Raw genomic sequence first — 27,380 nt, forward strand, 5'->3', positions numbered from 1 at the left:
AGTTTGGAGGCAGAAGACTAGACCGGATACACCCACATAGACATTGATCTGTGGCTCGGTATCCTGGTAGATGTGGTGGCGTACGAATCTATGAATGATGAGTAGAGGTATCGTGATAATATACTTTCTATAAACCGAGCCCGGCTTTCATATACAAAACAGTGATATCCTGTCAGTTGATCGTGGTCTTCAGTTTGTCCCTACTGACCATTTATTTGCAACTTCCCCTCCGTCTTTTCGACGTGGTCGACGAGATCGGCAATCGTGCACACCTTCAAGCCCCATTTCCTGGCAAAGGCCACGCACTCCTCCCCACGCAGCATCCCGGGCCCAGTGTGCTCCGCCCGTCCGGGGACCGGCTCGCCATCGCTCACGAGCTCGCATATGACACCGGCCTCGGCCTTGCCCGCCAGCCGACAGAACTCGGTGGCCGCCTCGGTGTGGCCTCTCCGCGCCCTGATGCCGCCGGCCTTAGCGAGGAGAGGGAAGACGTGGCCCGGCCGCCTAAGATCCGAGGGCGTGGAGTTGTCGTCGGCCAGCACGCGGCACACGAGGGCCCTGTCGTGCGCGCTGATGCCCGTCGTGACGCTCTCGTCGGCGGCGTCGACGCTAACGGTGTAGGCAGTGCCCTTGGGGTCCTGGGACTGGGCGAGGGCGACCATTTGGGGGAGCTGCAGCCGCTCAGTGCGCGCGGCCGTGATGGGCGCGCAGATGAGGCCGGACGAGTGTCGCACCATGAAGCCCATCTGCTCGGTCGTGACGTCCTGGGCCGCGATGATCAGGTCGGCTTCGTTCTCGCGCGAGGGGTCGTCGAGGACGACGAGGAAGCGGCCGGCCGCAAAGGACTCGATGCAGGAGGGAATGTCATCGAATTGACTGAGAGGTATCGTGTCGGAAGGCATGCTCGTTTTTCGTAGTGCGTGCGACGTTTCACTTTTTGGAGACGGAATGGATGATGGTGGGAAACCCCGCGGTGGTGATCGAGTTGTTGGAGGGGCAGTCGGGGAAGGGCAGCGATTTTCGATCGTGGTCAATCACGTCTTGTACGTCTTGTTACTTGGAATTGAAGAGAATGAGGGTAGACAGAGTCGGCAGAGGCAATTGATGAGTGCTTAGGGAACGATTAGCAAGGATGGGGACGGGGTATTGTCAGCAAGATGGATGATTGAGTAATGCACCGAGGGTAGACGACCGCAGACATTTGCGGCAAGGGTCCAGTCCTTAGCCGCGCGCGGCCCCGAACCAAACTCCAAGCATGTACAGTATCCGCTGTCCTCGTGGCTAGATTTGCTCGTGATTCTTTGCTCCTCGGTTCGGCCACTCGGCAACGAGTCGCGAGAGCTTCAAGCAGGCAGCCTGAAAAACGCACTATTTCTACAAGCTCAATCCACGAATACAGAATTTACGAATGAGACATTCTTCATTATGTGGCATTGCGCCGAATTCGAGTTCTTCTGACTCGTGTGCATCGATGTTGGACAGCCTACAGGGTAGCCAGTCAGCTTTTCCAACCTGCAGCCACTGGCTTGGACAAACATCGTCCACCAACAGCTGAGGTTGCAGAGCTCAATTGCAGATTCTAATCAAACATAGGTTTATTCTTCCCTCTCGATTCTTCTTTTCTTTAGGATGAGAGAAAAATTGCATTCCCACAAGGTAGACCAGAAGCCAAGGTTGTATGAACCTCGTACATCTGCGGCGGATTCCGCTCGTGTCAATCCAATCCCGTACCTAACCAGACTCGGAGACAAACTTCCATCACCTAACATACGTCCCACGTCGCGATACCTCATGAGCAGGTAGTTAAAGCTGCACGAGCTCGAACCCACGCGTCGACCGCCTCAATGGCGCCTATACGACCGAACGCGGCTACGGGACTGCGCCCCTTTCTACGCGCTGCACCTGGGATACGACCGCCCTTCCTCGCTCGAACCGCATCGCCACCACAACTACCCGCCCAACGATGGCATTCCTCTGTCAACCCAGACGAAGTCTCCCACTTCAACGCGCTCGCCTCCGAGTGGTGGGACCCTCACGGCTCTTCGCGTCTTCTCCATCTCATGAACCCTCTCCGGCACGACTTCATCAATGCCTGCCTCACGTCACAACCCGAGGCCCGCCCGTCCTCCCTGACATATCTCGACATTGGCTGCGGCGGTGGCATCTTCGCAGAGAGCGCGGCCCGCCTGCCTTCCACGTCGAGCGTCACCGCCATTGATCCCACCCCGTCTGTGCTAGCCATCGCAAAGGCGCACGCCAAGAAAGATCCCATGCTTGCATCCAAGCTGTCCTACCAACAAAAGTCCATCGAGGAGCTGCCCACCCCTGAAAAGGGCTATGACGTTGTCTCCGTGTTCGAGGTCATTGAGCACATTGACCAACCAGCTGCGTTCCTCGACAAGGTGAAGCCTTTTGTCCGGCCTGGCGGCTGGCTGGTCATGAGCACCATCGCCCGGACATGGATGAGCTGGTTCACGACGAATTTGGTGGCAGAGGACCTTTTGCGGATTGTGCCACCGGGCACGCACGACTGGAACAAGTACATCAACGAGCACGAGCTGAGGCGGTACTTTGCAGGCAAGGGATGGCATAGTCCAAGGGTCATGGGAGTGGTGTATATCCCAGGCGTAGGGTGGCGCGAGGTCAAGGGGAGCGAGAAGGTGGGCAACTACTTCTTTGCTGTGAGGAGAGATGCGGAAGAATCATGACATGCGCAATCTTGTACGAATGCTGTGGGCATGGAAGCTGCACCTATGTATACGGTTACCTAATGTAAAATCTGTACAACATAGCTGGTAGTCCTGGCGCTTGCCGTCCAATGACGGACCTGCGACATTCTGTGAGAAGACTGAGAGGCGTTCAGTGCTGGCCCCCCGTGAGACAGCGCCACCAGAAGGACCTATAAACGAAGCCTTGCTGAGCATCATGCTCGCAGCATCATAGCATCATCTTCCAGCCCATGGTATCCGGCGCGAACGCAGCAGCGTCCAAGAAACCCATCGATCCACCACAGGATCAGCGCGTTCCTGAGAGGTCCATTCTCGGCCGTTTTAACGGTCCGTCTTTGCAGGGGCTTCGGCGCAAAACCATATCCCACTCAAGACCATACACTGCCAGTGAAGCCGGCCCCTTGAGACCAGGTTCATCTATCGTGCTATCGTCGGTCAACTGAATTCCCATCTTCCGCTGTCGGCTTACTCACGCTGTATACCATATCAGACAGGGCTGCTACTGAGCGGACGGGTCTCAGATGTGCAGACGCAGTCGATGGGGCCCAATTTAGTCTGTCGGTCTTTCAAACATGGTCACTCATCTTCGTCGGAGTCGTCATCCATCTCATCATTGTCCTTTGCCTGCTTTGCCCGTTGGATCCTACGGAGGACAGCTTGGTCGAGGTAGAAGTCATCGCGGAACGTTCGCCAGCTGAAGATCTGCACACATCGTCAAATACTCGGTCTCGGATCCTAGAGGCCATCAAACTCACCTCAGCACACCCGGTTTGCGGACACTGCACCTGACTGGTAGCGTTGCGCAAGTAATCCTTGATGGCATCCTTTTCAAAAGTGTGCTTGCATTTAGTGTTGCTGTAGGGCTCTTCCAGCGGCCGGAGGGTCAGGGGACAATTCAGGCTGACGACCTCGCGGGCGACGGCGATATCCTCGTCGGACTCGTCTTCGGCCGGTCCTCGAGAGGAACCCAGCGCCACCATGACAGGCGCTCCGTCCGGCTTGAACCACTTGGACGAATCTGCCAACGGCGGACCATCGTCCCCCACGGCTCCGTCGTGCCACAGCTTCTTAAAGGCAATGTAGTCATTGTGCTGCGCATACTTTCGCCGGTTTTCCAGAGATGCCCAGTGGCTGTTCTTCTCCGCGCGCTGTTGTTGCAGAGCCGTCAGCACACTCTCGGCAGGCGCTTCCACATTATCCTCGTCTCCTCTGCACCGACGCTGATGGAAGTTGGCGTGGCTCTGCGTGTACAGGTCCCCTAGGATCGTCTTGTCGTCCTCAATGGCATTATTCCGGTCTATGCATGTCCTCACGGCAAACTCCGACCGCTGGGTCAGCTCGTCGACTTCCGACTGAAGCGCTGTTATGTGTTGTTCCAGTTTCTCCTCGTCATCTGATTTCTCTGTCCCGTGCTTCGCGCGGTCGGCTTGCATTTTGGCAAGAGCCCTCTGCTGCTGCTTAACTCTGTCGTTCATGTCGTAGACACTGTGACCCAGATTTCGCAAAGCCTCCTTGACTTGATCCTTGTACGTGGACCACAAGTCCGAAGCATCGCGTCCATTGCTCAATTTCTGGATATTATTGATGGCCTCTGCGCTGAGAGGGAACGAGGGTGGCTCGTAGTCGACTGGTTCTTCGGCCTCGGGGCCGGGCGTCGAGCGATATGTTCGGACGTCCCCGCCCACACGGTTGACAAGGCGTCGCGGGGGCATGTCTGTGACTTCTGGTACTGAGCTTTGATGGTGTCTTGTTCACGCTATCGGTTGGAGACGCGTCGCTACGCGGTTGGACGTTCACCTGGCAGATCATAATTGCGGGGCAGGCGTGTTTGCCAGACCACCTACAAATACTACTATGTATGTACGCCTTGGATGTAGGTACATTATGAGTTCATGAGTGTGATACGTATTAGTGTTCGCATGCTGGTCATTAACGCTTAAACGCACAGGAAACTTTCACGCCTTTGACCTGCGGAGATCAGGATACCAATCTTTCAGATTGGTTGTCACCAGTGTACCGACAACCTGACACCCCCCCCGACGGTATTCTGTCACCCGACAGTGGGGCAAATGGAAGCCTGTCACCTGTCAGTACTAGAATGATTTGTGTCAGGTGACAGGCTACCCAATAGTCTGTCACCCATAAGCTGCCCCTACATAAGCTATTATTAAGGAGACCGTCACTGGAAATCGGTTCTCGAGTGTAGAGCATGCGATGTGAATCGCCTACCCGGCACCAATGTTGTTATTCAGGCCTTCTAGAAAAGTGTGCAACCCCTACATGCATTGGCGCGCGTCAATCGCAAGAATGCTTTGCTTTAATTGGTTTTTTATCGCCATGTTTCGTCACTGAACATGGATATGCTGTTTACAGTAATTTCACGTCTGTCCTCTGCTTGCCGCATAAATTCATTCCGTAGAACAACGCTGGTCGAGATGATTGACTGATCCCTGCCACCTCAGCGCGGTGCTATGATCGACGATCACGAAAGCGAACAAGACCCTGAATGAGGGAAAACTATTATGGGGCGATCGCTAGTGTCGTCTTCTGGTTGGCAGGATCGGCTCACTAAAAGCGCCAAGGCCATTCAAGTCGCACCTGCGGAGACTTCTACGTGCCCATCGCGCAAACCACAGCGCATCGATCTTGAATCGGATTCCATTTAAACGCCATCGCCAGCCACTGCCGATTCGATGATTGTTACTGTTAGTAGCCCTGCGTGTCTGCCGCGGCCGGGCTTAACACGAAAATGAACGCCTCTTGCGCACCGATCCTGGCAAACTACACCTGACGCCTGCGATCATCTCCATGGCGGAGAGCGATCTCACCGCAGCGGCAGATTCAGCATGTCTGAATGTCGATTTCCCATGATTGCCCGACGTCTGCGACGTTCTCGGCCTTGACTCCGCCCAAATGGCCCTGCTTTCTGCCTGGGATATCTGCTCTTGTCGGTGCGCATTATGTCATCACCACAGCCAGCTACCCACGGCACAGTGACGGGCTGCTCATCTATCGGATCTCGATGTAGGATACCATTGCCGTATCAAAAACACAAGAGCTGGCACATCAGTCTCGCGAGACTTCCCATGGAGATGCTGCTTTCTCATTCTGCCTCCAACTCTTCTCGTCGGCAACAACCGCGACAACTGCCAGGACGTGAAGAACAGCAGCCATCGCCAACCTTACCCACAACGACCATGGCTTCTCGAGCACCACTTCCTTCCATGAACCCATGGGAGGCTCAAGCCCTGACAGTACGTCCGCATCCTGCTCTTCAATCTGAGCTGCTATTCGCATTATACTAACAACAATCCCAGTACTCATTCCCTGAAGGAGGCGTGGCAGATCGATCTGGTCTCACACCCAAAGCGTCGTTCAATAGGCGGCCTGACCCTCTCATCTTCCCTGGACTATACTGTTCTAGCGGATTCGACATAATCAGCATTCTCGTACGTCCCCAATACCATAACACTATGCATGGACTGACAGGTGGCTAGTTACAACTTCGTGGTCGGCCTGATCCCGACATTGACCTCGGTGCTGTCGACTGCTCAGTATCTCTTACTCTGTGCGACCTCGAACAACCCGACACGCCCATTGTCTATGCATCGCCATCATTCTGCGAGATGACCGGCTACTCAATGAACGAAGTTCTGGGCCGCAATTGCCGCTTTTTGCAGTCCTCACCAACTGCCTCATCATGTGTTGTCGACAAGGCTGCCATCAAGCGCATGTCACAAGCCGTCCGCGGCAATCAGGAAATCCAACTCGGAGTGCGCAACTACAAGAAAAACGGGCAACCCTTCACCAACATGCTCTCCATCATTCCTCTCACATTGGGAGCCGATGGGCATCGTTACGCCGTCGGTCTCCAGTGCGAGATGTGAAGACATTCTCACCATTGCTTCATTTCTCGGCACATGTTGCCTCCAAGACGGAATTTTTCTCCTGTATTTGTTTTTTTTTCAGAAGCGGGTGGCGTCATGGGAACGGAGGGTCAGATTACAGTCATCATCATCGAATTTTCGGAGCTATTAGGCATCTCACTATACCCACGACTTGATAGAGTCGGTCCTAGGCGACCAATGAGTTTTTGCTATTGGGCAGGTTTACAACGGACACTTCCAGGTGATATCGCGAGAGAAACTGCACAGGGCGGCATGGCATCTACGGAGTTATTAGACTAGCATAGCATGCGCAAGCGGCGATGTGCACACAGTTATTTGTTTTCATGATTACAGAAGCATAGGGAGCATGGGCGGCACGGAATAAATGATGTAAACTTATCTCATGGTCAAATTGAACAAGCATTTCCCTGTACTACCTTGCCGGTATGATCAGTTTAATCGCACGGGCTTGGCAGCAACCGACACTTGCTTAAGTGATACCGTTAACCAACACAAAGAAACCTGCGGACAGAGGACGTTCATTGCGGAGGAGCGTACGCACCGAGCCAGCTCAGATACTGGAGCGCCCAGCAAGAGCATACTTACTGAGCCCCGTTAGATGCCATCTTCGTTTCAAAGAACATGTAGGAGCTCGAGGAAACATATCCACATTCATTATCGATCACGCACCTGATGACCACCACGTCTACTGCGAGACTACACCACAGCCCAGTGGGCAGACGCAACGTGACGAAGCAGCCTGAGAATCAGTCAAAATGCGTCAATTGTCTAATAAGCCTGAAAGCCCAGTCCATGTAAGATGATGCCCCGCTTTGCCTCACTACTGAAGCCTTGCGGACTTTCTGCGGCCACCCGCACCACGCTGTGGTTCTGGAACCATGTTGGTCGAGGTCGTGTCTATTGTCGTATCCGGCTTGCGTCGCGATGACCGCGGTGCGGTACCTGTCCCATCTGCAGCTTCTGACTTGATTTTCGATCCTTTCCGTGACGGCTTGACGACGAGATCGCCAGCTTCAGATGGGGGTGCTTCCCTGCTTTTCTTGGCAGGTGGCCCAAGCTCAGGTGCAGTGGTGTTCACATCGGCACCATCCCCTTTTTCTCCGTCTGCAAGTTTGACCTGCGACCTTTTCCGCGTCCGCTTCCCCGACTGTTTTGCTGCTTCAACACCAGCATTTGTGTCCTCAGCTTTGGGTTCCACTTTGCCGGTTTTCTTTTGTCTTTCGGGAGCGTAGCAGCTGGTTCTGCCGCCAACTGTGATGAACGCCAACTTCTCCCCGTTTGGATGCTGGGAAGCCTCCTCCTTCGATCCTTTGCCCCATCTGTGGTTGAAAAGCCAGTGTTCGGGAAAGGCATCCGAATCTCCAAGGTGATCGACGGCTGTTTGACACACGTATCGGATTGAGTCGAAGAGAGTTTTGATCTCCTCATCGTTGAACGTATTGCAATATTGCTCCGGGTGTTGCTTCGCCTGATAGAGTGCCTCGTCTGCTACCCAGTTGCCAATACCACTAATGGTGGTCTGGTCCAGCAGCAAGGCTTTCACTGGTACCCTCCGTGAGCGCATCTTGTCCCGCAAGTATTGCTCGGTGAAAATGTCGAGGTCATTGACCGGGTCCGGACCATTCTCGACAAGAGGTGAGTACTGTCTGATGTCTTCTCCGGGGCAGTCCACCAGGCGAACTCGCCCGAAGCGACGTGCATCTGTGTAGGCGACTTTGACTGAAGGTTTCGTGTCTGTCTCCAGATGAAACTTCCAGAATTTGGGTGGCCAGTCTTCGAGCTCCGTGTCCTTCATCTTTTTGTAATAATTTGTGTATGCTGTCTTTTCTCCTTCGATATGGACCCAGCCTACTGATAGGTCAGGTCAGAAAGTGGTTGAAGGTCCAAGGGAATCACCTGTCATTCCAAAATGCATCACCAGATGTGGCGGTTTGTCGAGCGTTATCCTTACAGTGGTCAGAATGCCTGCTGGGTAGAACTGCAACACCAACTCACCAGAAATATTTCCCCTGACTCCCAGCGGACATCACCTTGAAAGGGTCAGCGTGTGTGTGAGAGACTCATTATTCTCAGACGAACAGTTCTACCGGTAAGCGCCTTCTGTACCTCTGCACCCGTCGTGCCAACTTTACCGAAGACGTTGGCATCGTCCAAAGCTGTTGCCGTTGAGATACGTTTGCCGACAAGCTTGGCTTTAAGGAAGTGGACAATTCTAGCAACTGAGCGCAATGAGCATCGACTGGACCAAGTAGACCGCAAAGCATACCTTCCGCTATTTCAGGCATGTTACAAAGATTTTGAGGTTGGCCGGATTTCTTGATCGCGCACTTCTACACGCGCCGCTCTAATCGTCATTCGTCACCGACCAAGCTCCAGAGTCCATGCGCGGCCAAGACACGCTGTCACGTGCTCTGCAATGACCCTTAGTCATCAGCCCAATTGGCGATCCCCACAACGCCCACCTACAATTTCTTCAACTTTTTTCTGGCGAAAGCTCTGTTCTTCATCAGCAACACCTCGCAAACCAACAATATTTTCCGGTAAGTTCCTTCGTCGCGACAACATGGACTCTCCCTCCCTATCCCTCTTCCTGATGACAGATACAAACCGCAAACTAGAGTCTTTGACCTTCGGGAATGAAACCAGTTTTGTCACGTCAGTCTGAAAGACTGCTTCAACACGTCGCTCATTTTCACCCTTGGCTTGGAACCATGAGCTAACCCGTGTACAGTAGACATCGATCGCCAAGTGGCCAATCGTCCAACTCATTTGCAATGCTGCGCGCATAGCTGATGTCAAATGGTACGTTCGCATTGCTCTTCACTCTCGCACAATCTGTATGATGATCATTTCGTGTTTTACACGCTGGAAATTACCGTCTGATATCTTTGACGACAACTAAAGGCTATTTCTGACTACAACCTTCCAATGCCAATTTGTTACACACCGCTTGACGAAGCTGTCGCTGACCTCTTTGTCTCAGACTCTTGAACAGGCAAGGTACGCATCACTGTCGCGGCTCCCATCTTCGCAACGATCGAACATTGTCCACCTGATGAATTGGCACTGGGCTCTGAGAAACGAATGAGCAGACAAGCCACTTTGCGGCAGGCCTAGAAAACCTCGCCCACTGATCTGGACTATCGATCGTCGGTTACTGGCCATGTTAGCGTCGATAGCGGCTAATGCGACTGTTTACAGTGCCTTGCTGAATAACTTTGTTTGCCAAACCCATTTCGTTACCACAGGTTTGGATTCCACAATCTCGGTAGGTCACGATATCTCTTTTCTACTTCCCCTTACATGATGAACCCTTTAGATGACGAGTCTTATCCGGGCTTCCCGATGCAGACACAACCTATTTAATACCATTCATGCATAACTGATTTTTGTGACCTTCACATCGTTTCTTTGGCGAAGATGGCACAGCATGTACTGACCAGTTCATAGTTTTTCACAACCTTCACCGTAAGTCTTTGAGACTCTGCACAATCACATCGTGTGATGAATGCGAATAAAAAGACAAGCATATGTCTGAGCCCCGGCGACGACGACAACGTGTTCCGCATACTTTCTGACTCCCGACCTTCTTCACCATACTGTTGCGTTAGTCGATAGCCCAGTTGCTAATTTACCAAAGACAAAGTCGACACTTGCCTGTCTTGTTACATGCAAACCTCGTCTGGTAAGTCACGACTGTCTTTTTTCTTCACTCTTCACATGATGCTATAAATTTATATCACGACGGTCTTCATAGCAAAATACTTTGATGAGACCGCCCTTGACCGGGCATTTTACCCTGACACACATTCCTTCATTCTAACTGTTCTTGTCGTTCGCTCGTGGGCCCGCGCTGACCAGTTTGGTTCAGGCTTTGATGATCCGTCCCGTCCTTGATAGTTCCAATCACGACATACGAATTCCCGTTGTATAGAACGGTCCTGGCGACAGGCACAGTAGACCAGTGTTGTGACCCTGGCTGCCGGCAATGCCCGTTACTGAAGTAGTTTAAATTCATATGAACAATTCCATTCACTCATTACTTCCTAGATTCTGTGCTCTCATCGTTCGTTGTAAACATCGCTCCGTCCAAACCACGTATAGTCAGTAAGGTCGTCCGAACACTTCAGGGTTGGGCTGGATGACTGGGAAGAATCCATACTCGTCCGAGCCGTATGCTTGCGGCATATCATCAAACTTGTGTGCAAACATGGTCAGCGTCGGCGCCTCCTGGTCGTTGCGGCATCCGGCATACCGCTCCAGGTGTACGGCTTGAGTCTCATCGACGTTGTGAAGGCTATCTAACGCCCCAAGGTGTGGAGAGCAGTACGCCGATGTTGGGATGCTCAGGTGAGGAGGAGGGCCTTCGTGCTGGGCATAGGTCGGCGGTGTCTGAGGAGTCGAAAGCCAGGGTGACGCGCTCCCCGACGACTGCCTTTGATCGTTTGGCGGCTGTTCGCCTTGCTGCTGCCGACGCGCCGTTCGTTTCTTGCACTTGTACTTTTGCAGGTCCCACTGATCGAAGCGTTGACGATAGGAACGGATGCTTGGTCTTCAGTCAGCGTCTGCCCTGAACAGGAAAGAAGACGAAGAAAACTGTGGGAGCACAGAAGACTGTACGAGAGGGAGAAAGACGCACGACGCATTGAAACCATGTTTCTGGCTCATGATATCCTGCACCTCCTTCAGCGTGCGACGCTCTTGAATGTACAAGTGGGTGATGTCGTTCCTGAAATGGTTCCACTGCTTGACCATTGCGTTCTGTGTTCCACGGGAAGGCCGTCTTTATCAACCAAAGATGATGCAGGGTGCGTCTCGGCAAGATTGATCAATATCCTGGGTAAGGGAGTCCGGATTGCTCTTGGTCCTTGATGCTGCTGCTGTTGAATTCTCTAGAGTACTGGGCACTCAATCTCCAAGTCCAGGACAGGCGTCTGCATTGTTCTCCAAGGAGAGAGTCTCACAGCACGACACATGCGTCTTTATACACACGGCACCTATAAAATGAGGCTGAGATGCCTGTCTCCCCGGTTTCCCGTCCCTCCCCTAGGGCTGAGAGAGAGGTCGCGCGCACCGCGGGCGAACCTCCGGCTGCAAGGCGGCGGTCCGCATGGGGGTGTGCCAACTGCAGCTGGGCGTCAACTAACGCTCTGCTACTCGACGGGCGTCCGTCGAGAATAGAACTACGCCTCGTTACTTGGTTGCCTTTTTGCCATTTTGGTCAATCATCGAGCCTTGCAGGCCTCATTGTGAGGCCATGTCGCACACCACTGGGCGCGCTGTCGATTGGAGTTCAGGCAGCAGGCTGATCGCGAGGAGCACTCCCCACGCCCTCCTCCCCGCCAAGCTCGGTGTTGGAAGACGCCCGTCGACTGGCTGTTGGCGACGTCAGGCGGCTCAAGCAGTTGTTGGCAAGAGAAGGCAGAGCACGAGGCGAAAGGCCATGGTGGCACTTGGCAGACAGGATGGCGCCAAACTTTGTGGATTGCCCGGTTACTCTGGCAGAGGTCGAGGGGGTTGCAACAAATCTGTCCGCAGTCAGGATGCAGCACGTTGCCGTGCTGTATGCCCGAGCGGCCGGACACCTTGCAATTCACTGAAAAATCCATCCCTGTGCATCTGTCTCAGCCACTACGTCCCTTTCCAAGACTGTCGTTTCGTTGCAAGTCGACGGGCAATGTTCGTCCACCAACCTTTCCACGCAAATCACACCGAACTGAGAGTACGCCCAGACTATGTTCATTCCCTTCGTAGCAATCTCTCGTACAATCCTTACCGAGTTGGCCAGCATGCAACCTGTCTAACCCAAGCATGAGCCCCGCAAGGCTGACAAGCTCGCTGTCACTGCATGTCCAAGCCTTGCAGTAGGTATTGCTGGTCGGTGCCAACACATGTCGCGTATCTACACCGTGGTCCCGGTGTAGATCTCGGAGTCATCATCATCTGGTAATAGCTTCATTCGGTTCGGGGCTATGTAGTTTGAGGACAGCCTCCACACAACGGCTAACACTCATCACTGAGGAGAAGTTGGCTGACCAAAAGGGTTGCAACAGGTGCAAAGCTCCCTCCCACACTATGTGAGCGGTGATTGCATGCCTAGGTGTGTGGGACGAGATCGTCTTTGCCAGAGGTTGATATACATCTCTCTTGGAACAAATAACCACACGTCTGGCCGTAAGTATTGTGTGTAACATTCACAGTCATAATTAGCGTGTGCGATCTATCAGCATTCTTCACACTCCTAGTAACAGTACACCCCCTTCAGAAAACTCCTAGACATTTTCTTGGCCGACCCTGCTTCCAGAACAGTGACGCCAATTTGCACATGGATACCTCAAGAAGCATCCGTCTTTGAGTTCGCGGCAGTGGGAGAAGGCTGAGCCGCTGGCGCAGCTTCACCCGACACGCCCGCCTCCTGGGCCTGATGGTCGCCTTGTCCTGTCGCCGCCGGCTCGGTAGGCGAGTTCATCTCGTACTTGTCGCTAGGGAAGGACTGCGTCTTCTCGTCACTCGCCAGAGGCGAGGTAGGTGTCGACCCCGAGGGGGAGACGGGCGAGTCGGACTGCACAGGGCCAGTGGCGCCTGCCACGCCCGAGATGACCTGGAACCACTTCTGGGCGTCGGCCGCCGTGTGCGCCTTGAAGTTGAGCTCGGACGAGCCGGTGAGGCGACTACTCATAGTCTTGCTCCTGTCCTTGCCCTTGACGTTGAACTTGTCACCGGATGGGGTGCCGATGACGGCGTCGGGGAGGTAAATGGAGAGCTCCGGCTTGGGGTCCTCTCGGGTGTTGTCCGAGTCCTTGAACTCGTGCAGGAATTTGGAGGGGGTCACGACGTAGTAGCCTGTCGCCATGCCCCACGACAGCTTGTTGCGCGACTTGCGCTCGAGGGAGCCCTCAATGAGCGCCTTGGTCGAAGGGTGGTCCATGTTAGGGAAGCTGATGGTGTCGACGGAGCGAGGCGCCTCGTTGGGCTGTGCGAGGCGCTCGGCATTGCGCACGGTGAAATTGGCCCACTCGAACTCGGGGGGTACGCGCTGGACGTTGGCCAGCATGTCGTTGTGCAGGGCGCGGGTCTTGTCGGCCTGGCCGCCGGCGAGCTGAGTGAAGGCTTCCATGGCCTGCTGGATGACCTGCACGACGTGCGCTTCGAATTCGGCAAAGTTGTTCTGCACGGCGACGAGGTCGTTGTGGTGGTTGTTCTCGGCCAGGACCTGGTTGCTCAACCTGTGCAGGACGCCGCGGTGGATGACATAGGGGTCGTCCGCACCAGAGAGCTTGCCACCAGCCGAGTCGTACGAGGCCGTGTGCTGGCCCAGCAGCTCAATATGCTTCTGGGTAATATTCCTCGACTTCTCAACGTCCTTGGAGCCCTTCTGCGCACCGCCCGACAGCTCCTTGGCCTTGTGCTTGATTTCCTTGTGGAGTCGGTCGAGGATAGGCAGCACGGAGCCTTTGAGACTCTTCTCCGTCTCGAGGTTCGTGTTGATCAGGGCCTGCGTGTTGGAGCGCAGGTTTTCGAAGAACCCAGCGAGGCCTCCGAGACTCTGGTCGAAGTGGTGGCCCTCTTTGAGGGGGTTCGAGACGGCCTTCAGGGCGCGCTCGTACTCCTTGGCGTGCTTGCCGTGGATCTTCTCCATGGCGCCCACGTAGTCCTCGAGGTAGGCGACGGCATGCTTCCATGCCTGCAGACGCTCGGCGAGGAGACCGGCTGTCTGCGTGGTGTTAAGCTGCGTCGCGGAACCGGACAGGGGCTGCTACTTACGTTGGTGGGGTCGATCTCGGGAACGGCCTCATCGTGAGTGCTCGCGTTTGTCGCACTCCGGCTGGGCAAGTTGGTAGAGGTGGGCGAGGTAGCGGTCGACATCTTTGCGGTTGCTGAGTGATCTGGGGTGTCGTGGACTCGTGGTGATCGTCCTGGTGCGGGATGGTGGGGGTGGTGTGGTTAAAAGCTTCAGCTGAAACTGCGAGGGTAGGACGGTTAGCCGCTAATCAGACAAGACATCAAAGTGCCAGAGTGCGTGATCGAGGTGATACACAAGTTAGCTCATGCAAGGAAGAGATATTTGAAGGTTGTACGGCAGACGCAGTCCGTTCAAGGGGCTTGGAGCATGTCGCTCTCGTCGCGGGGAATCGGGAAGCGGTCTGGTGGCGCCGACGAGAGCTGGAGGGATCTTGGCAGCAATTGTCCGCAGCTGCATGTTCGCCCTGTGCTCTTGTCGCAACGTTTTCTTGCTCGGAAATTGGAGGCAGAAGACATCCTGGGCAGCAAAGAAAGGAACTCACGTACTATTACAATTAAAATTACTGTGTAAAGCCAGCGGTTGCTTCGTATGAGCCGCTTGGTGTCGTAAGGCTGGAATTATTCGGGGTTGGACATGGATGACGGAACTGTCGCCAAGATCGCCGAACCACGGATCTTTATACCTTCAATGGACATGTTCACCTGGTGCCTCCCTTTTGCCGTCATCGTCGAACATGGCCACCAGTGACGTAAAGGGCGCTCAGGGTGCCGATCATGTGGCTTAGCGGCTCTGTTAGCATCCGCACCTTTGGGCAGGCCACTGGCCTAACATTCATGCTACGCTTTTCACTTAGCTCCGAGCCGACATCATGGCTGTGCTCACGCTAGTCCCGCGATGATCCGTGATGACCCTCCCCGAAAATTATCGTTACTACGTACATGATCTTCGAAAGTGTGAGATAATTTCAGGACTAGATGGAGCTCAAGTGCTGGCAAAGAGACAGGTCTAGTGAATTCCAAGTTATGCCTGATGCTTTCGTGCGGGTATCATACAGAAGGATGCGCACACACACACAGACACACAAAACACTGAGAGTGTGATCCCATCTTCTAAACCATCTATGCCCATCCAAGTCCAACGGTCGCTGTGACGCTGTCCCGTGCTGCCAGCGCACGGTGTAAAAATATCGTGCCAGTCTCGCGTGACCAACGAGCAGTGCGCTATGTGCCTGTAACAAATGCCCAACGCCAAACAATAGTGAATCCTGGTCAATCCCACGCAATCAAAGGTTTCCCATGTAACAAAAGCCACCGTGCCCACCCAACGCAATACGTAAAATCAATCCTGCGAATCAGGGTCCTAACCAGAGATAGCGTTGGACCTTTGGTTGCTGACCGCCTCTTCACCCTCGGCACGCGTGGTGATGCTCGGCATGTATTCGTACTGATTGTCGGTCGCAGGCGGCGTCCGCGGCTGCGTGAGAGCTGTCTGGTACGTCGGAGCAGACTCGTGCGGCGGCCTCGTCTGGACCGCCGTGTGGTAGCTGGGCACGCGCGTCGTCGGGGCGAACTCGTCCAGGTCAATGTGCTCAGGCGAGTCGCGGCCCGAACTGGGCGTATCGTCGTCGCCGCTGTTGTGGCGAGTGAGGTTGTTCGAACTGGGCTCGGACCTCCGTCCTATCGTCGAGTTGAAGACGGTATTTCGCAGTGTTGGGTCGTCCGAAACGTTCATCAGTCGCGAGGACAAGTCCGCCGGGGGGATGGGGCCTTCGCTCTGCGCGAGGTTGGCTAGGTTTTCGCTTGATCCGGCCCTCGAATGCACGTAAAAGGGGCTGTTCACACCCGACATGGCGCCGGCCGGCGTTCGGAACCCGGTCATGTCGTCGTCGTATAGCTGGTCGAGCTTGTGCTCATGGTAGCTCGGTGGAGGGCAGCGCTCCTCTTCCCCATCGGCCTGCGCTGTCTCGGGGTTGATCACGTCGCCCTGCTCGTTGAGGGGCGCGTTTGGCGAGATGAAGATGGCCACGGGGAGCGTAGCGCGAAGCTCAGAAATGTGCCCATCGGGGTTCTTGAGAGCAATCGTCAGCTTGAGCTTGTGGCGGACCTTGATGCCGTGCACGTTGGTATCTTGCACGCATTGGCGCAGCCTGCGAGGCAGGTCCAAGGCCTTGGTAATGACCCAACCGTCCTGACCAGTGTCTTCAATCATGTCCACCCAGTGCGTCGCGCGATCCACCTCCATGTCCCACTTGGAGACGTCGCGCTCAACCTTGTGCTCGCGCACACTCAAGCCTGTGGCGCCTATGACCGTCGTTTCCCGAATCTCGACGAGCTTGGTGCTTATCCTGCCCATTTCTAGACCCTTGAGAAGGGGCGTGATGCGCATGGTCAAGTCAATAATGCCTCCGAACACGACGGCCTTTTGGGGTATCGAGATTGAATAGTCGACCTTGTTGGGCCAGATGTTCTCCACGCTCATGGCGTGGTGGAATTCAAGTGCGCTTGGGTCAAGGGTACGGATGATGCGCAGGTGCTTGTATGCGTGGAGATCGTACGCGAGCTTGCCACGACCGACAGTGGCCTTGAGACGGTAGGTGATGGATGCCTCGGGGATGCCTTCGACGCTCTCAGCCGTGTCGCCAGGCAACAGATATTCGAATGGGTATTCGTAGTTGCCGGCGGGTAACATCATGCTTTTGCCGTGCACGCCAATGAATGGCTCCCATCGCTTCTCGCAGATCGTCTTGAGACGATCGTTCTTCTGGCTGGAGGACCCGGATGCGCTGCGTAAAAAAGGTTAGATGGGATTTGTGCCTCCCGACATCGCAGCGCGAGTGTGCTGGAGGGGGGATTTGGAAGGCTCACTTCATGCGCATAGTGCCGGTCAAACGCAAGCGGACGTCTTCGATCTTGAGTGGTGTTGTCAGGCACAGGACAACAGTGCCCTTAACAATCTGGCCGTTGGACTCTTCCTCGCCGCCTCTGAACACGATAAAGTCATTTTCCAGGCGGACATCGAAGAGCGCGGCAGCCCCGCGCCCCGACATGGAAGAGAAGGGATTGAATGAGGGCATCGTGAGGGTGCGAGCCAAGTCGGGCAGTGTCTTGCGGTCTGCCGCTGCTTGCTAGGCTCAATTTGATGGCGAAGCAGCACTGATGAATGCTGATGACGGCGACTGGATGTGGGAAAGCGAGGGAGGGAAAGAGAGAAGGAAGAAGGAGTCCATCTCCACTACCGCACGGGTTAGAGAGCGCCGAAACTTTTCCCATCCATGACAGAATGAGGGACAGAGCCCACTTTGGCTCGATTGCGCATTCCATGTTTCGCTTGAATCTTTTGACGGTCTGACCCGAGACGGGCGGATGGGTCGTGAATGGGGGTGCTACGTAGGAGGGTCCAGTATCCGTCCGTAGTCCAACAACAACACTGGCTGACTCGTGGGGGCTCAGAAGGCCCGCTGGGCGCTGGCGGCGCTGCACAGGGCTGTGTCACGCCCAGCAGTGACTGCACTGCGCAGGCAGGCGGCAGGCCCGACTCCAGTCATTGCAATAAGGTCCGGTCTCAGCTCGCGGATCCGCGTCATGTGCATCCTTATCTGCGCCCGGTCGTGCGTACGTACGCACCTGCACTGCTAAGGTATACTCGAATACACGCCTTGCCGTTCAACGCCGCGGCAACACTCATGTTCGATTTTGACCGCAGAGATTGCTTGCTCGATGCGACACTACGTGCGTACTGCCATTTCCCTGCTTTTCCGCCATTCGGGTCAGGTCAAAGCATCACTCACCAGATACTGTACGTGACAATCATACTGCTGGGTGGTCTGAAGTGGGGCGCACAAATGCCATCAGTTCCTTATCAGGCAGGGATCTAGAGAATTGTTTCATCATCTCGAAAAGCTACATTTATTACCTCACGGTCGCTCGACGTGAGTGGTGATGTTGCCATTTGCTGCCTCTTCTGAGCCCGGCTGGGAACGCATATAAATTCCACTTGCGATGGCCGCACGACTCCCATGTCCCGGCTTGTACGTACACGGCAATTCACTGTCGCATCGCCGTCGTCATTGCGCCAGCTATGATTCCCGCCCTCCAGTCTTCGCCCATGTCAGATGGCTTGCATGCAGCATACGGCCGGCAAGTACCCACTCCGCCGCCGTGCTGTGCGGCCTGACAGGGGTTCTGGTGACTTCTCTCAAGTCTTCAACCCTTGACTTTTGCACACAATGAAGATAAAGGCGTACGATTGATACGGACTCCTAAACACGGGCGCAACACCTTTCTGGCAGAGGCCAGAAACCCGCAGGTGTTGTGCTCCGCCAGTCACCCGTGGGTATGCTCTGTACCTTCAACCGGCAAGTACGTACTTGTAGCAGTAGAGTAGGATATCGAAGCATTCACCAGTCCCACGAACCACCCGGTATTCATCGTCGGCGGCTGAAAAAAGCCTGCGGGCTAGTGGCATCAATAACAGAACAACTGCCTCATTACCGCCGTACCTGAGCTGTTTGACTGCTCAATTTCATTCATGTCCATGGCCCACTGGCTTAGACCCTGAACACCAAAACAATGGGCCTACGGCGCTACACTCGGACGCCATCGGGCTATCTTCACCGACCTTGCACCAAACCGTTTTCTCAAGGTGTACGTACGTACGGAGTCAATTGTGACATTTTTGTGTGGTCCTCCTTATCTTCTAGACAGGGGGGCAAGAAAATTCATCCTTACGCGCGCAGCGCGCCCAGCACGTGTTGATGATCCGGTGGCTTAAAAATGCCCGGAGGCCAATTCCCGCCGGATCGATGCGTCCTTTTCTTCGGCCAAGGCTTCCAGCACCTTTCTCTTTTTAGCATCCATCCACCTTGGGAGTTTGAACTTTGAACCCTGGGCCCTGGCCATCTCGGTCTGTTTATCTTCTTCTTTTTTCTTTTCTCCTTTTTTTTTGTCGCTTTCTCTTGTGACGGGTCCTGTAGTATAACTGACCGTGTTCCAAGCCTAGCACTGCCGGTCGTCTCCCGATGGACACGGACAGAATGACAAGGGTTCAAGGGCTGTCAAGCCTGAATTACGCCTTCCCGTCGTGCCGACAAGGCGGCTAATCCACCGGACCACCGCGGCAAGACGCCGGCTCTGATGCTCGGCGACAGCCCCGGTGCCCGCTGGGTTGTGTGAGTGTCTTACCACCAGTGGGTCATACAGCAGCGACACTTGCAATACTGAGGCCCTTGGGAGAGATATCAGTCAGAACTAAGGGCGCTTGAGCCTACCCGATGCTCACCGTGGCCCGATGCTGTGATATCGCACCCTGGGGAATGTAGCATGATCCAGACAGACATCGTAAACTTCCACAAACTGAACACAAGCCTCGCTTTTCACATGGTGGGCCACATACAGTTCTACCTTTTTACAGAGGAGGCCTGCATCTCAACGGAGTCAAAGGCTTCAGATTAGACCCGCCAAAGAGCCGCATCGATGCCGAGAATATGGGCGGGCCTCACCGCCATGATTGTCACGAGAAAAGCTTGGCTACAAGAGCACCATGGCATTGTGGCCATTTCCGTAATATTCTCGCCTCTACGGATGGGCCCGACCAAGTCTGCGCTATCAGCTCAACGTTGCTGCTTGAGCTTTTTGCCCACAGATAACAAATTGCAAAGGTATGCAGCGTCATGATAGGCGCAATCCCGCTGATCTGGACCGGCCCAAAGGGCTGTGAACGACAACGCCCAACACAAAAGACAGGCCTGAGTGCACGCTGTAATGATAGTGAATCCATGGCGCCACAAAAAGTACAGGTCGAAAAGCCACAATCCTGCAATACGCGTAGTACAAGGCAGATAGAGACTGGACTGATGGCCCCGATCATGCCTTTGCCGCGCCTGGCGCTTCAACCTTCACCCCGGGCCGATTCCAGGTCTTGAGATGGCCATTCTTGGAGCTCGTGATAATGGCGTCCTCGGTAAATGCCAGCCACTGGCTCGGATCCTTATCAATCTGCTTGTTCTAGACATTGTCCATTAGTGCTGGTTCCTGCGGTTGGACTTGAGCGGACTTATTCACCAGAACGGGTGGCAGCATTGGGATGTTCGCTCGAGGCTCGACAGGGTGCGAAAAGCCGTCGTCCTCAATGTTGCTGCCGTTGGACTCTTGACTTCCTGCTGTCAGCGTCGAATCTAGTGTATCCAGCGTGGCCAGGCGAGCCGTGACCGAAGCGCGCGGTTGCGTGGAGAGCTGCTCTTATTAGCATGCATTCTGCGGCACTGTCAATGACACTTACAGCGCGAGGTCTGTGCAACATGCCGACGCTGAAGTCCCAGAGGCATAGTCTCCCGTCCTCCCCGACGCTGCCGAAGCGATAGTTGCGCTCATCGCATCGCCACGGGTCGAACGCAACAGCTGCTAGCCAAGACTCGTGGCCTTGCAAGCGAGCAACCAGGGCCGAGTCGCTCATGGAGAAGATGGAAAGCATGTCGTCTTGCCCACCAGTGACAATGTACTTGCCGTCCGGCGACCAGCACACGCAGCTCAAGCCACCGTAGTAGGAGTAAAAGATGTCAAGGAGCCTTTGCACCGTCAGCGACTACATGTCACACGATGGGGACCTGGAATGCTTACTTCTCCTCCAGGTAGTTGATGATTCTCAGTGTTCCGTCTTCGCTTACGCAGGCCAGATGTGTCCTATCTGGAGAAAATGCAAACGCATTGACGCGGTGGTTTGACAACTTCCAAAGTGCCACAGGGTTCGTCTTCTGATTCTTCGAAAGCACGGACTTCTGGACCTGTATGTTGTTTTTGCTGTGAGAGTTGACCGCATCGCCAGCCTCGCTGCCATTTAGCGCTGGGACGGTGTCCTCTGGAATGAAGGGACTGTCTTCCTTTTCCTTGTCGTATACCACCAGCGCGCCATCCATGTGGGCAGCAAGGAACAGGCTCTCAGACCCCGGGATCCATGTGATCTGGGATACCGGCGTGTTGTTGATCGCACCATTCTTGTTCAAACGCGTGTACCGCTGCGAGATGGGCTCCCACCAGATGATCTCCCCAGTCGAGAAGCCCATGATGACGTCCATATGAGAGCTACCCTTGGAGACATGGTTGACATCGTGGCAAAGACAGTGCGCCTTTGTGAACAGGATCTTGGTTAAGTAGTCTTCCTGGGTAGAGTTAGTTAGGTGGCCAGCCAGGTCCTGCTGCTCGAGTGCGGCCTACCTTTTTCGGACTGGACAGGTCGAGCCATTGGAAAGCCCTGTTGATGTTGGCAAAGGCGTAGAGACCATCGCTCGGCCGATCTGTGAGCTTCTTCGACAGGCTCTCATTGATAATGACACGAGATATGAAGGAGGAATTGCTCTTAGTCATGTTATTCTTGGGCTTCTTTCTCTTGTTCACATCCTTAGTAGGTGCCTGAGCGAGCAGAGGGTTCGCCTCGCCAAAGGCTGGCACTGATGTACGATACAGCGACGTGCCAGGGCCGTCGCTCATCGAAGTCCCTCTCCCATCTTCGCTGCTCATTCCGCCCTCAGTGGACGATCTGACCTCTTTGCCAGCTTCTTGTATGCTTGCCGCTAGCCCATTCATTTGAAATGGCGATTTGAAGAACACCGGCGGCGTTGGTCGCGCATCGAGATTTATCAACGACACTTTCGTGCCCGTCGTCGCGGGCTGAGGGTTTGTCGCCAGCGGATTTGGGTTCACAACCGGAGCTTCCGACGGATGCGGTGGTGGTGTCGCGAGATGCAAGTCTTCTTTGAGCATGTAGGTGCCTTCGCCGACAAGGAATTGGCTGTCAGGGCCGTCAGGGTGAGACAAGGTGTTGTTCGTCTCGATGACGGGAACCATGTTGATTCCATTGCCGTATGCGCCATTGATGGGGTAACGCGGCGGAGGCGGAAGGACGCTGTGAGGTTGTCAATCAGTCCGACGTCCACTATTGTCGACCAAGCAAACTTACAACATGGTGGCCGTGGTTGTCTACTGGTCAAATTGACGTGGTACGGGCTGAAGGTCGACTCGCGCGGCCCCGATAGCGTTTGCGCCTGCGTGTGTCAAATCGTCGGAAGGATTCGCTGTAGGCGCACACAGAGACAACAGTGATTCATGTGACCGTCGCGCTCAGAGGGATGACGTTGCCAGGTATGTGAAAGGAAGGTAAAAGAGGAAAGGCTGGGACGTTCGGTTGAGGATCCAACTCGAGGCTGGGGCCGCAGTCGCAACTGCTGCTTCGCAGCCCGGGGTCGGGGATGAACATTGTGTGGGGTAACTCCAGGTTCCAATTCTACCGGTTCGTCCCTGCCCACCCATCCATCCAATGATAATAACGCTGGAAGTAGACAAACGTGCATCCCAAGCCACGGAACAGTTTAAGAGTCGTCTGAGTATGTACTGTACTTGCTGCAGCGGGGTCAATTGATCCCAGGCTTTGAATCGAAATACAGTGCCACTATTGGGCTTGTCAGTGGTGGGCGACAACAATGCCTCGGGGACTCTGGCATGGCCACAAAACTCACCCCAAAGCCTCGAGGATGAGGAATCTGTGAAAAGAAGAGCGCTATTATACTAGTTACAATTAATTCACTTGCTCATAATTCGGGTTCACCACTCGACATTAGGCGTGTTTTCTGCCACATGGCTGCTTATATAACAGTGGAGCGGCCTGGCGTGTGGGGGTCCGCTGACTGTCGAGACGGCTTCATTTGACCTGCCCAGCTCCTGCGTATCTCCCCAGCTTCAGTACGTGCCTGGCAACCTTGGAGCCACAACGCGACCGCACAGGACGCAGAATCTCTTAAGAGATGAGTATGCTGTAATCGTGTTTGAAGCTCCCCGCGATTCATTGCGATCATGGCGACTGGTACGTTTTCCGGAACACGCATTCACGAGCCCCTACGCCTTACCCTCCGTCCCCTCACGAACCCGCATCATCGGATTCGGGCGTGCTCACATTCAATAGTGCGTATTTGCGTGTGCGGCGATGAATCCACGGGGAAGTCCAGTCTCATTGCGTCTCTCGTCAAGGACCAGTTCATGACCAACAAGATCCAACCCGTTCTTCCCCAGATCACCATTCCACCGAGTATAGGCACTCCCGAGAGTGTCACCACCATCATTGTCGACACGTCGGCGCGCCCGCAAGATCGCACGACCTTGCGCAAGGAAATACGAAAATGCAACATCATACTCCTGGTATATGCCGACCACTACAGCTATGAGCGCGTCGCTCTCTTCTGGATGCCGTACTTCCGGTCCCTGGGCGTCAATGTGCCGGTCGTACTCTGCGCCAACAAGTCCGACCTCGTAGGCCAAGGCCCCACGCCCCAGGTTGTGGAGGAAGAGATGATGCCAGTGATGGCAGAGTTCCGAGAGATCGACTCTTGCATTCGAACAAGCGCCCGAGAGCATCGGAACGTCAACGAAGTGTTCTTTCTCTGCCAAAAGGCCGTCACGCATCCCATCGCGCCACTATACGACTACAAAGAGGGAGTACTCAAGCCTGCCTGTGTGGCGGCTTTGAAAAGAATATTCTATCTGTGTGATAAGGACCAGGATGGCTACCTCAACGACGAGGAAATGCGCGCCTTTCAGTCAAAGTGCTTCGACAAACCCTTGACCGATGACGACCTGGCAAACATCAAGACCTCGATCTCGAAAACCTCCCCTCCCTCCAACACAGAGCCTGGGATCGACCAGGCTGGCTTCTTGCAGCTCAACAAGATCTATGCCGAGAAGGGCCGACACGAGACCATATGGATCATCCTTCGGAAATACCACTACACCAACAGCCTGAGCCTCGACGAGAAGTTCTTGCATCCTAAGCTCGACGTTCCCGACTTTTCATCGGCAGAATTGAGCCCCGCTGGTTACCGGTTCTTCGTCGACCTTTTCCTGCTCTTTGACAAGGATAACGATGGAGGTCTTAGTGATGATGAGCTGCGTGCTCTCTTTGCGCCAACAACTGGCCTGCCCCTTTTCTGGGTCGAATCGCTCTTCCCGTCATCCACAGTCCGCAATGACGCTGGCCATGTGACCTTGCAAGGTTGGCTGGCCCAGTGGAGCATGACAACCTTCCTCGAGCCAAAGACCACTATTGAATACCTGGCCTACCTCGGATTCGAGCCGCCGAATCCAAAGGAGTCACTGACTGCGGCGCTCAAGATCACAAAGTCTCGCAAGAGGCGGAGGCGTCCTGGACGCGTGGAGCGGAACGTGGTCATGTGCTACGTCCTAGGCGCTCCCGGCTCAGGCAAATCGTCCTTGCTCAATGCCTTCCTCAACAGACCGTATGAGCCCTTGCACTATCCTACCATCAAGCCGCGCCGCGCCGTGAACAGCGTCGAACTTCCTGGGGGTCGCCAAGTATATCTCATCCTCGAGGAGCTCGGCGAGCTCGAGCCAGCGATTCTGGAGAACAAGACCAGGCTGGATGCTTGCGACCTCCTCTGTTACGCATACGACTCCTCCGACCCCGACTCCTTTTCGCACATTGTCGAAATGCGCGCTAAGCACCCGCATCTGGATGAGCTGCCATCCATCTACACCGGCCTCAAGGCAGACAAGGACAAGACAACTCAGCGCAGCGAGCTGCAGCCCGACGAGTACACGGCCTCGCTCAACATGAGCCACCCACTACACGTCAGCGTGACCTGGAACAGCATCAGCGAGCTTTTTGTGGCGTTGGCTGACGCGGCAACCAACCCGAGCAGTGCGTTCCCCAAGACCGAGGAAGACGCCACAGACCGGACAAGCCTGTACATGGCTCTTGGTGCCACCGCGTGTGCAGGCGTTGCCGCGTTGATGATCTGGCGCCGTTCGACCAACTCGGCATGATGATTGCCTCTTTTTTTTTTTTTTTTTGCCCTTCTTACCCCCATGACTGCTTTTCTTGTCAAAATTCTTTGTAATGCGTACTTTTACTTCGAGCTGTCTATTGGGGAGAGAAACCTTTCATGGGTCAGGAGTCGTCATTCATTTTGAAGCGCTGCAGTCAGCGAGCCCGGATACCCGCGATACCCAACTCCATCCTTACCGTCGTTTGCGCATCATTCACCTGGATAGGAAATTTCATATCAAGAAACAGTAATTGCATATCCCCCCCCTGTCTGGCTTGGACCTAGACCTTGTAGAAGCAGAAGCCGATATAGAAGCTCGCCGCCTCCATCTCCTCGTCCGACACCAACAATCTGCCGCCGCCTCTCTCACGGACGCCCATCCTCTCGCTCAAAGGGCCCATTTCCCGGTCATCCTTCTCTGCCTCGTAAATCTCTCTAAATGTACGATGAAACTGCAGCTCGAGGTTGAAGTCATCAGCCAGGGCACGGAAAGCCTCCCACGGCACAACGTATTCGGGCACCTCTTCGACGGCCTCGTCGAGGAAGAAGCTGTACTTCCAGCCAAAAGGCGGGCGGAAAATGCCGTCCTCTGGCGTCTTGCCGGGGAAGCGGACTCGATAGATGGAGTTGCCCCATTCCGCGCTCGGTTCAACAGCCACTTCACCTTCCTCCTTGTCATCGGCTTTGTCATCCTCCTGGGATGCCGATGGCTCGGACGCTCCTGTACCTACTTCGGCTTCGGGCTCCGTGGGCTCTGGTGTCTTGTCGCCTTGCGCGTGGTTGTTGATCTCGACGGATGGTTCCTCTGGCTCCGGGGTCGCAACAATAAGAGGCTGTGCGAGGGGAGAGCCAGGGGGCGATTCCGCAATAAGGGGCTGGCCATCATCTGACGGGGGAGGTGACTCGGCAATCAACGGCTGATCATCATCCCCGTTGCTCTTTTCGGCGTCTTTCTTCTCCTCGCCGCTCGCACCCGCCCGTTTGGCTGCTTGTTTCTTGTTGAACTCTCGGACATGCTGGCCAAGAACATCAGAATTGGGAATACAACCAATGAAACGCCCGCCTTTCTTCAGTGCTCCGGCAACATTGCGTAGCATAGTCCGCGCGCGCTCCTCAGATTCAAATGCGTAGTGCATAGAAAACATCATGGTCACCACATCGAAGCCGCGGTGGTTCATTGGTGACGGGTCGAAGCCCATGTGCTGGATGATTTGTAGATCCTCGATCGATTCACCATAGCAATCTTTCACATGGAATCGCCCATCGAAAAGGCGGCCCCGACGCCCGCCGCGGCCGCCGCGCGATCTGAGCTGGTTATAGCGTTCCCTGGCCTGTGCGATAGAGACGTCTGCTGGATCAAGGCCGACGTAAAGCTGAATTGGCTGAGGCGCAGCCTGCCACTTGTTGAGATCGCCACCTTTGCCACAACCAATGTCCAAGACACAGAGCTCTCTGCCGGAAGAGCGCCCCTGCTCGCGCGACCCGGGGGTGTGGTCTTCGTCAGGCGAATATCGCTGGATAATGCAACTCTTGATCCAATTGTTGAAGACACGCAGTCCCTTGATTTTACTGTCTGTTGTCCGCCACTCTCGTCCACGCTGCGGGACATTGTTGTAGTGTTCTCTGACGACGTCGTGCAATCCGCCTCGGCGAGCGTCTTGTTCGCGTTGTGCTCGCGCTAGTTCTTCGGTCTCGCGCTCACGCTGGGCTTGACGTTGCCGATACGCCTCGCGCTGCGATTCGGAGATGCGAGCGCGTGCGCCAGGTCGCTTCTGCTTGCGAGGCTGCTCGGAGGGGGATAGGGCGCGGCGTTTGGCGGGTTGAAGCTGCTGCGCGTTGTAGGGTTGCGGAAGGTCATCTTGAGATGGGTCTTCTTCGGCACGGCGTTTGCCATTCTGCGTGGCAGAAGCTGTGCCGTTGGAATCTGTCATTACGGCGATTGAATTCGCCGGGCTTGTCTTGGCTGGCGGACAGGACTGATTGTCAAAATCAAAGTATGAAGTCGGGAAAGCGAGAATCGGACAATGAAGGGAGCACGTTGGGCCAGTTGGTGCAGGCTAAACTTCCGCTGGAGAAGGGTGGGTCCACCGCGGAGGTACGCATTCGCCTTTAACCTCCAACCTCACAGAAAGTCTCCTAGCGATCACACTTCTTCTCTGATCTTGGACTAGGCA

General features: G+C 54.9%; 11 protein-coding genes across 11 annotated transcripts; 3 read left to right on the plus strand and 8 right to left on the minus strand.

The window, feature by feature from the left end:
- Positions 1-200: 200 nt before the first annotated feature.
- On the minus strand, positions 201-902 carry J7T54_006562 (dihydroxy-2-butanone 4-phosphate synthase-like protein; the record flags this gene model as incomplete). The annotated part of the gene is made up of 1 exon (XM_051503007.1): positions 201-902. One exon carries the CDS (start codon positions 900-902, stop codon positions 201-203), a length of 702 nt encoding a protein of 233 aa, XP_051365373.1.
- A 942-nt stretch (positions 903-1,844) lies between these two features.
- On the plus strand, positions 1,845-2,708 carry J7T54_006563 (Hexaprenyldihydroxybenzoate methyltransferase-like protein; the record flags this gene model as incomplete). Its single annotated transcript, XM_051503008.1, has 1 exon — positions 1,845-2,708. The coding sequence occupies one exon, from the start codon at positions 1,845-1,847 to the stop codon at positions 2,706-2,708; it is 864 nt and encodes a 287-aa protein (XP_051365374.1).
- A 597-nt stretch (positions 2,709-3,305) lies between these two features.
- J7T54_006564 (E3 SUMO-protein ligase-like protein) lies at positions 3,306-4,441 on the minus strand (the record flags this gene model as incomplete). The annotated part of the gene is made up of 2 exons (XM_051503009.1): positions 3,306-3,431; positions 3,485-4,441. 2 exons carry the CDS (start codon positions 4,439-4,441, stop codon positions 3,306-3,308), a joined length of 1,083 nt encoding a protein of 360 aa, XP_051365375.1.
- Positions 4,442-5,926: 1,485 nt separating this feature from the next.
- Positions 5,927-6,616, plus strand: J7T54_006565 (PAS domain-containing protein; the record flags this gene model as incomplete). Its single annotated transcript, XM_051503010.1, has 3 exons — positions 5,927-5,983; positions 6,047-6,178; positions 6,227-6,616. 3 exons carry the CDS (start codon positions 5,927-5,929, stop codon positions 6,614-6,616), a joined length of 579 nt encoding a protein of 192 aa, XP_051365376.1.
- Positions 6,617-7,457: 841 nt separating this feature from the next.
- On the minus strand, positions 7,458-8,432 carry J7T54_006566 (Formamidopyrimidine-DNA glycosylase; the record flags this gene model as incomplete). The annotated part of the gene is made up of 1 exon (XM_051503011.1): positions 7,458-8,432. One exon carries the CDS (start codon positions 8,430-8,432, stop codon positions 7,458-7,460), a length of 975 nt encoding a protein of 324 aa, XP_051365377.1.
- Positions 8,433-10,741: 2,309 nt separating this feature from the next.
- Positions 10,742-11,392, minus strand: J7T54_006567 (uncharacterized protein; the record flags this gene model as incomplete). Its single annotated transcript, XM_051503012.1, has 2 exons — positions 10,742-11,183; positions 11,277-11,392. The coding sequence occupies 2 exons, from the start codon at positions 11,390-11,392 to the stop codon at positions 10,742-10,744; spliced, it is 558 nt and encodes a 185-aa protein (XP_051365378.1).
- A 1,579-nt stretch (positions 11,393-12,971) lies between these two features.
- J7T54_006568 (Cytoskeletal signaling protein-like protein) lies at positions 12,972-14,503 on the minus strand (the record flags this gene model as incomplete). Its single annotated transcript, XM_051503013.1, has 2 exons — positions 12,972-14,351; positions 14,402-14,503. 2 exons carry the CDS (start codon positions 14,501-14,503, stop codon positions 12,972-12,974), a joined length of 1,482 nt encoding a protein of 493 aa, XP_051365379.1.
- Positions 14,504-15,740: 1,237 nt separating this feature from the next.
- Positions 15,741-17,454, minus strand: J7T54_006569 (HECT-type ubiquitin ligase-interacting protein-like protein; the record flags this gene model as incomplete). Its single annotated transcript, XM_051503015.1, has 2 exons — positions 15,741-17,163; positions 17,246-17,454. 2 exons carry the CDS (start codon positions 17,452-17,454, stop codon positions 15,741-15,743), a joined length of 1,632 nt encoding a protein of 543 aa, XP_051365380.1.
- Positions 17,455-20,242: 2,788 nt separating this feature from the next.
- Positions 20,243-22,336, minus strand: J7T54_006570 (catabolite repression protein-like protein; the record flags this gene model as incomplete). Its single annotated transcript, XM_051503016.1, has 6 exons — positions 20,243-20,383; positions 20,441-20,611; positions 20,658-20,943; positions 20,996-21,534; positions 21,590-22,277; positions 22,332-22,336. The coding sequence occupies 6 exons, from the start codon at positions 22,334-22,336 to the stop codon at positions 20,243-20,245; spliced, it is 1,830 nt and encodes a 609-aa protein (XP_051365381.1).
- Positions 22,337-23,221: 885 nt separating this feature from the next.
- Positions 23,222-25,204, plus strand: J7T54_006571 (Mitochondrial Rho GTPase; the record flags this gene model as incomplete). The annotated part of the gene is made up of 2 exons (XM_051503017.1): positions 23,222-23,231; positions 23,331-25,204. The coding sequence occupies 2 exons, from the start codon at positions 23,222-23,224 to the stop codon at positions 25,202-25,204; spliced, it is 1,884 nt and encodes a 627-aa protein (XP_051365382.1).
- Positions 25,205-25,487: 283 nt separating this feature from the next.
- J7T54_006572 (uncharacterized protein) lies at positions 25,488-27,137 on the minus strand (the record flags this gene model as incomplete). The annotated part of the gene is made up of 1 exon (XM_051503018.1): positions 25,488-27,137. The coding sequence occupies one exon, from the start codon at positions 27,135-27,137 to the stop codon at positions 25,488-25,490; it is 1,650 nt and encodes a 549-aa protein (XP_051365383.1).
- Positions 27,138-27,380: the final 243 nt, after the last annotated feature.

Source organism: Emericellopsis cladophorae (assembly GCF_022114955.1).
Source record: "Emericellopsis cladophorae strain MUM 19.33 chromosome Unknown NODE_4_length_1054762_cov_117_872525, whole genome shotgun sequence".
Classification (NCBI taxonomy): domain Eukaryota; kingdom Fungi; phylum Ascomycota; class Sordariomycetes; order Hypocreales; family Bionectriaceae; genus Emericellopsis; species Emericellopsis cladophorae.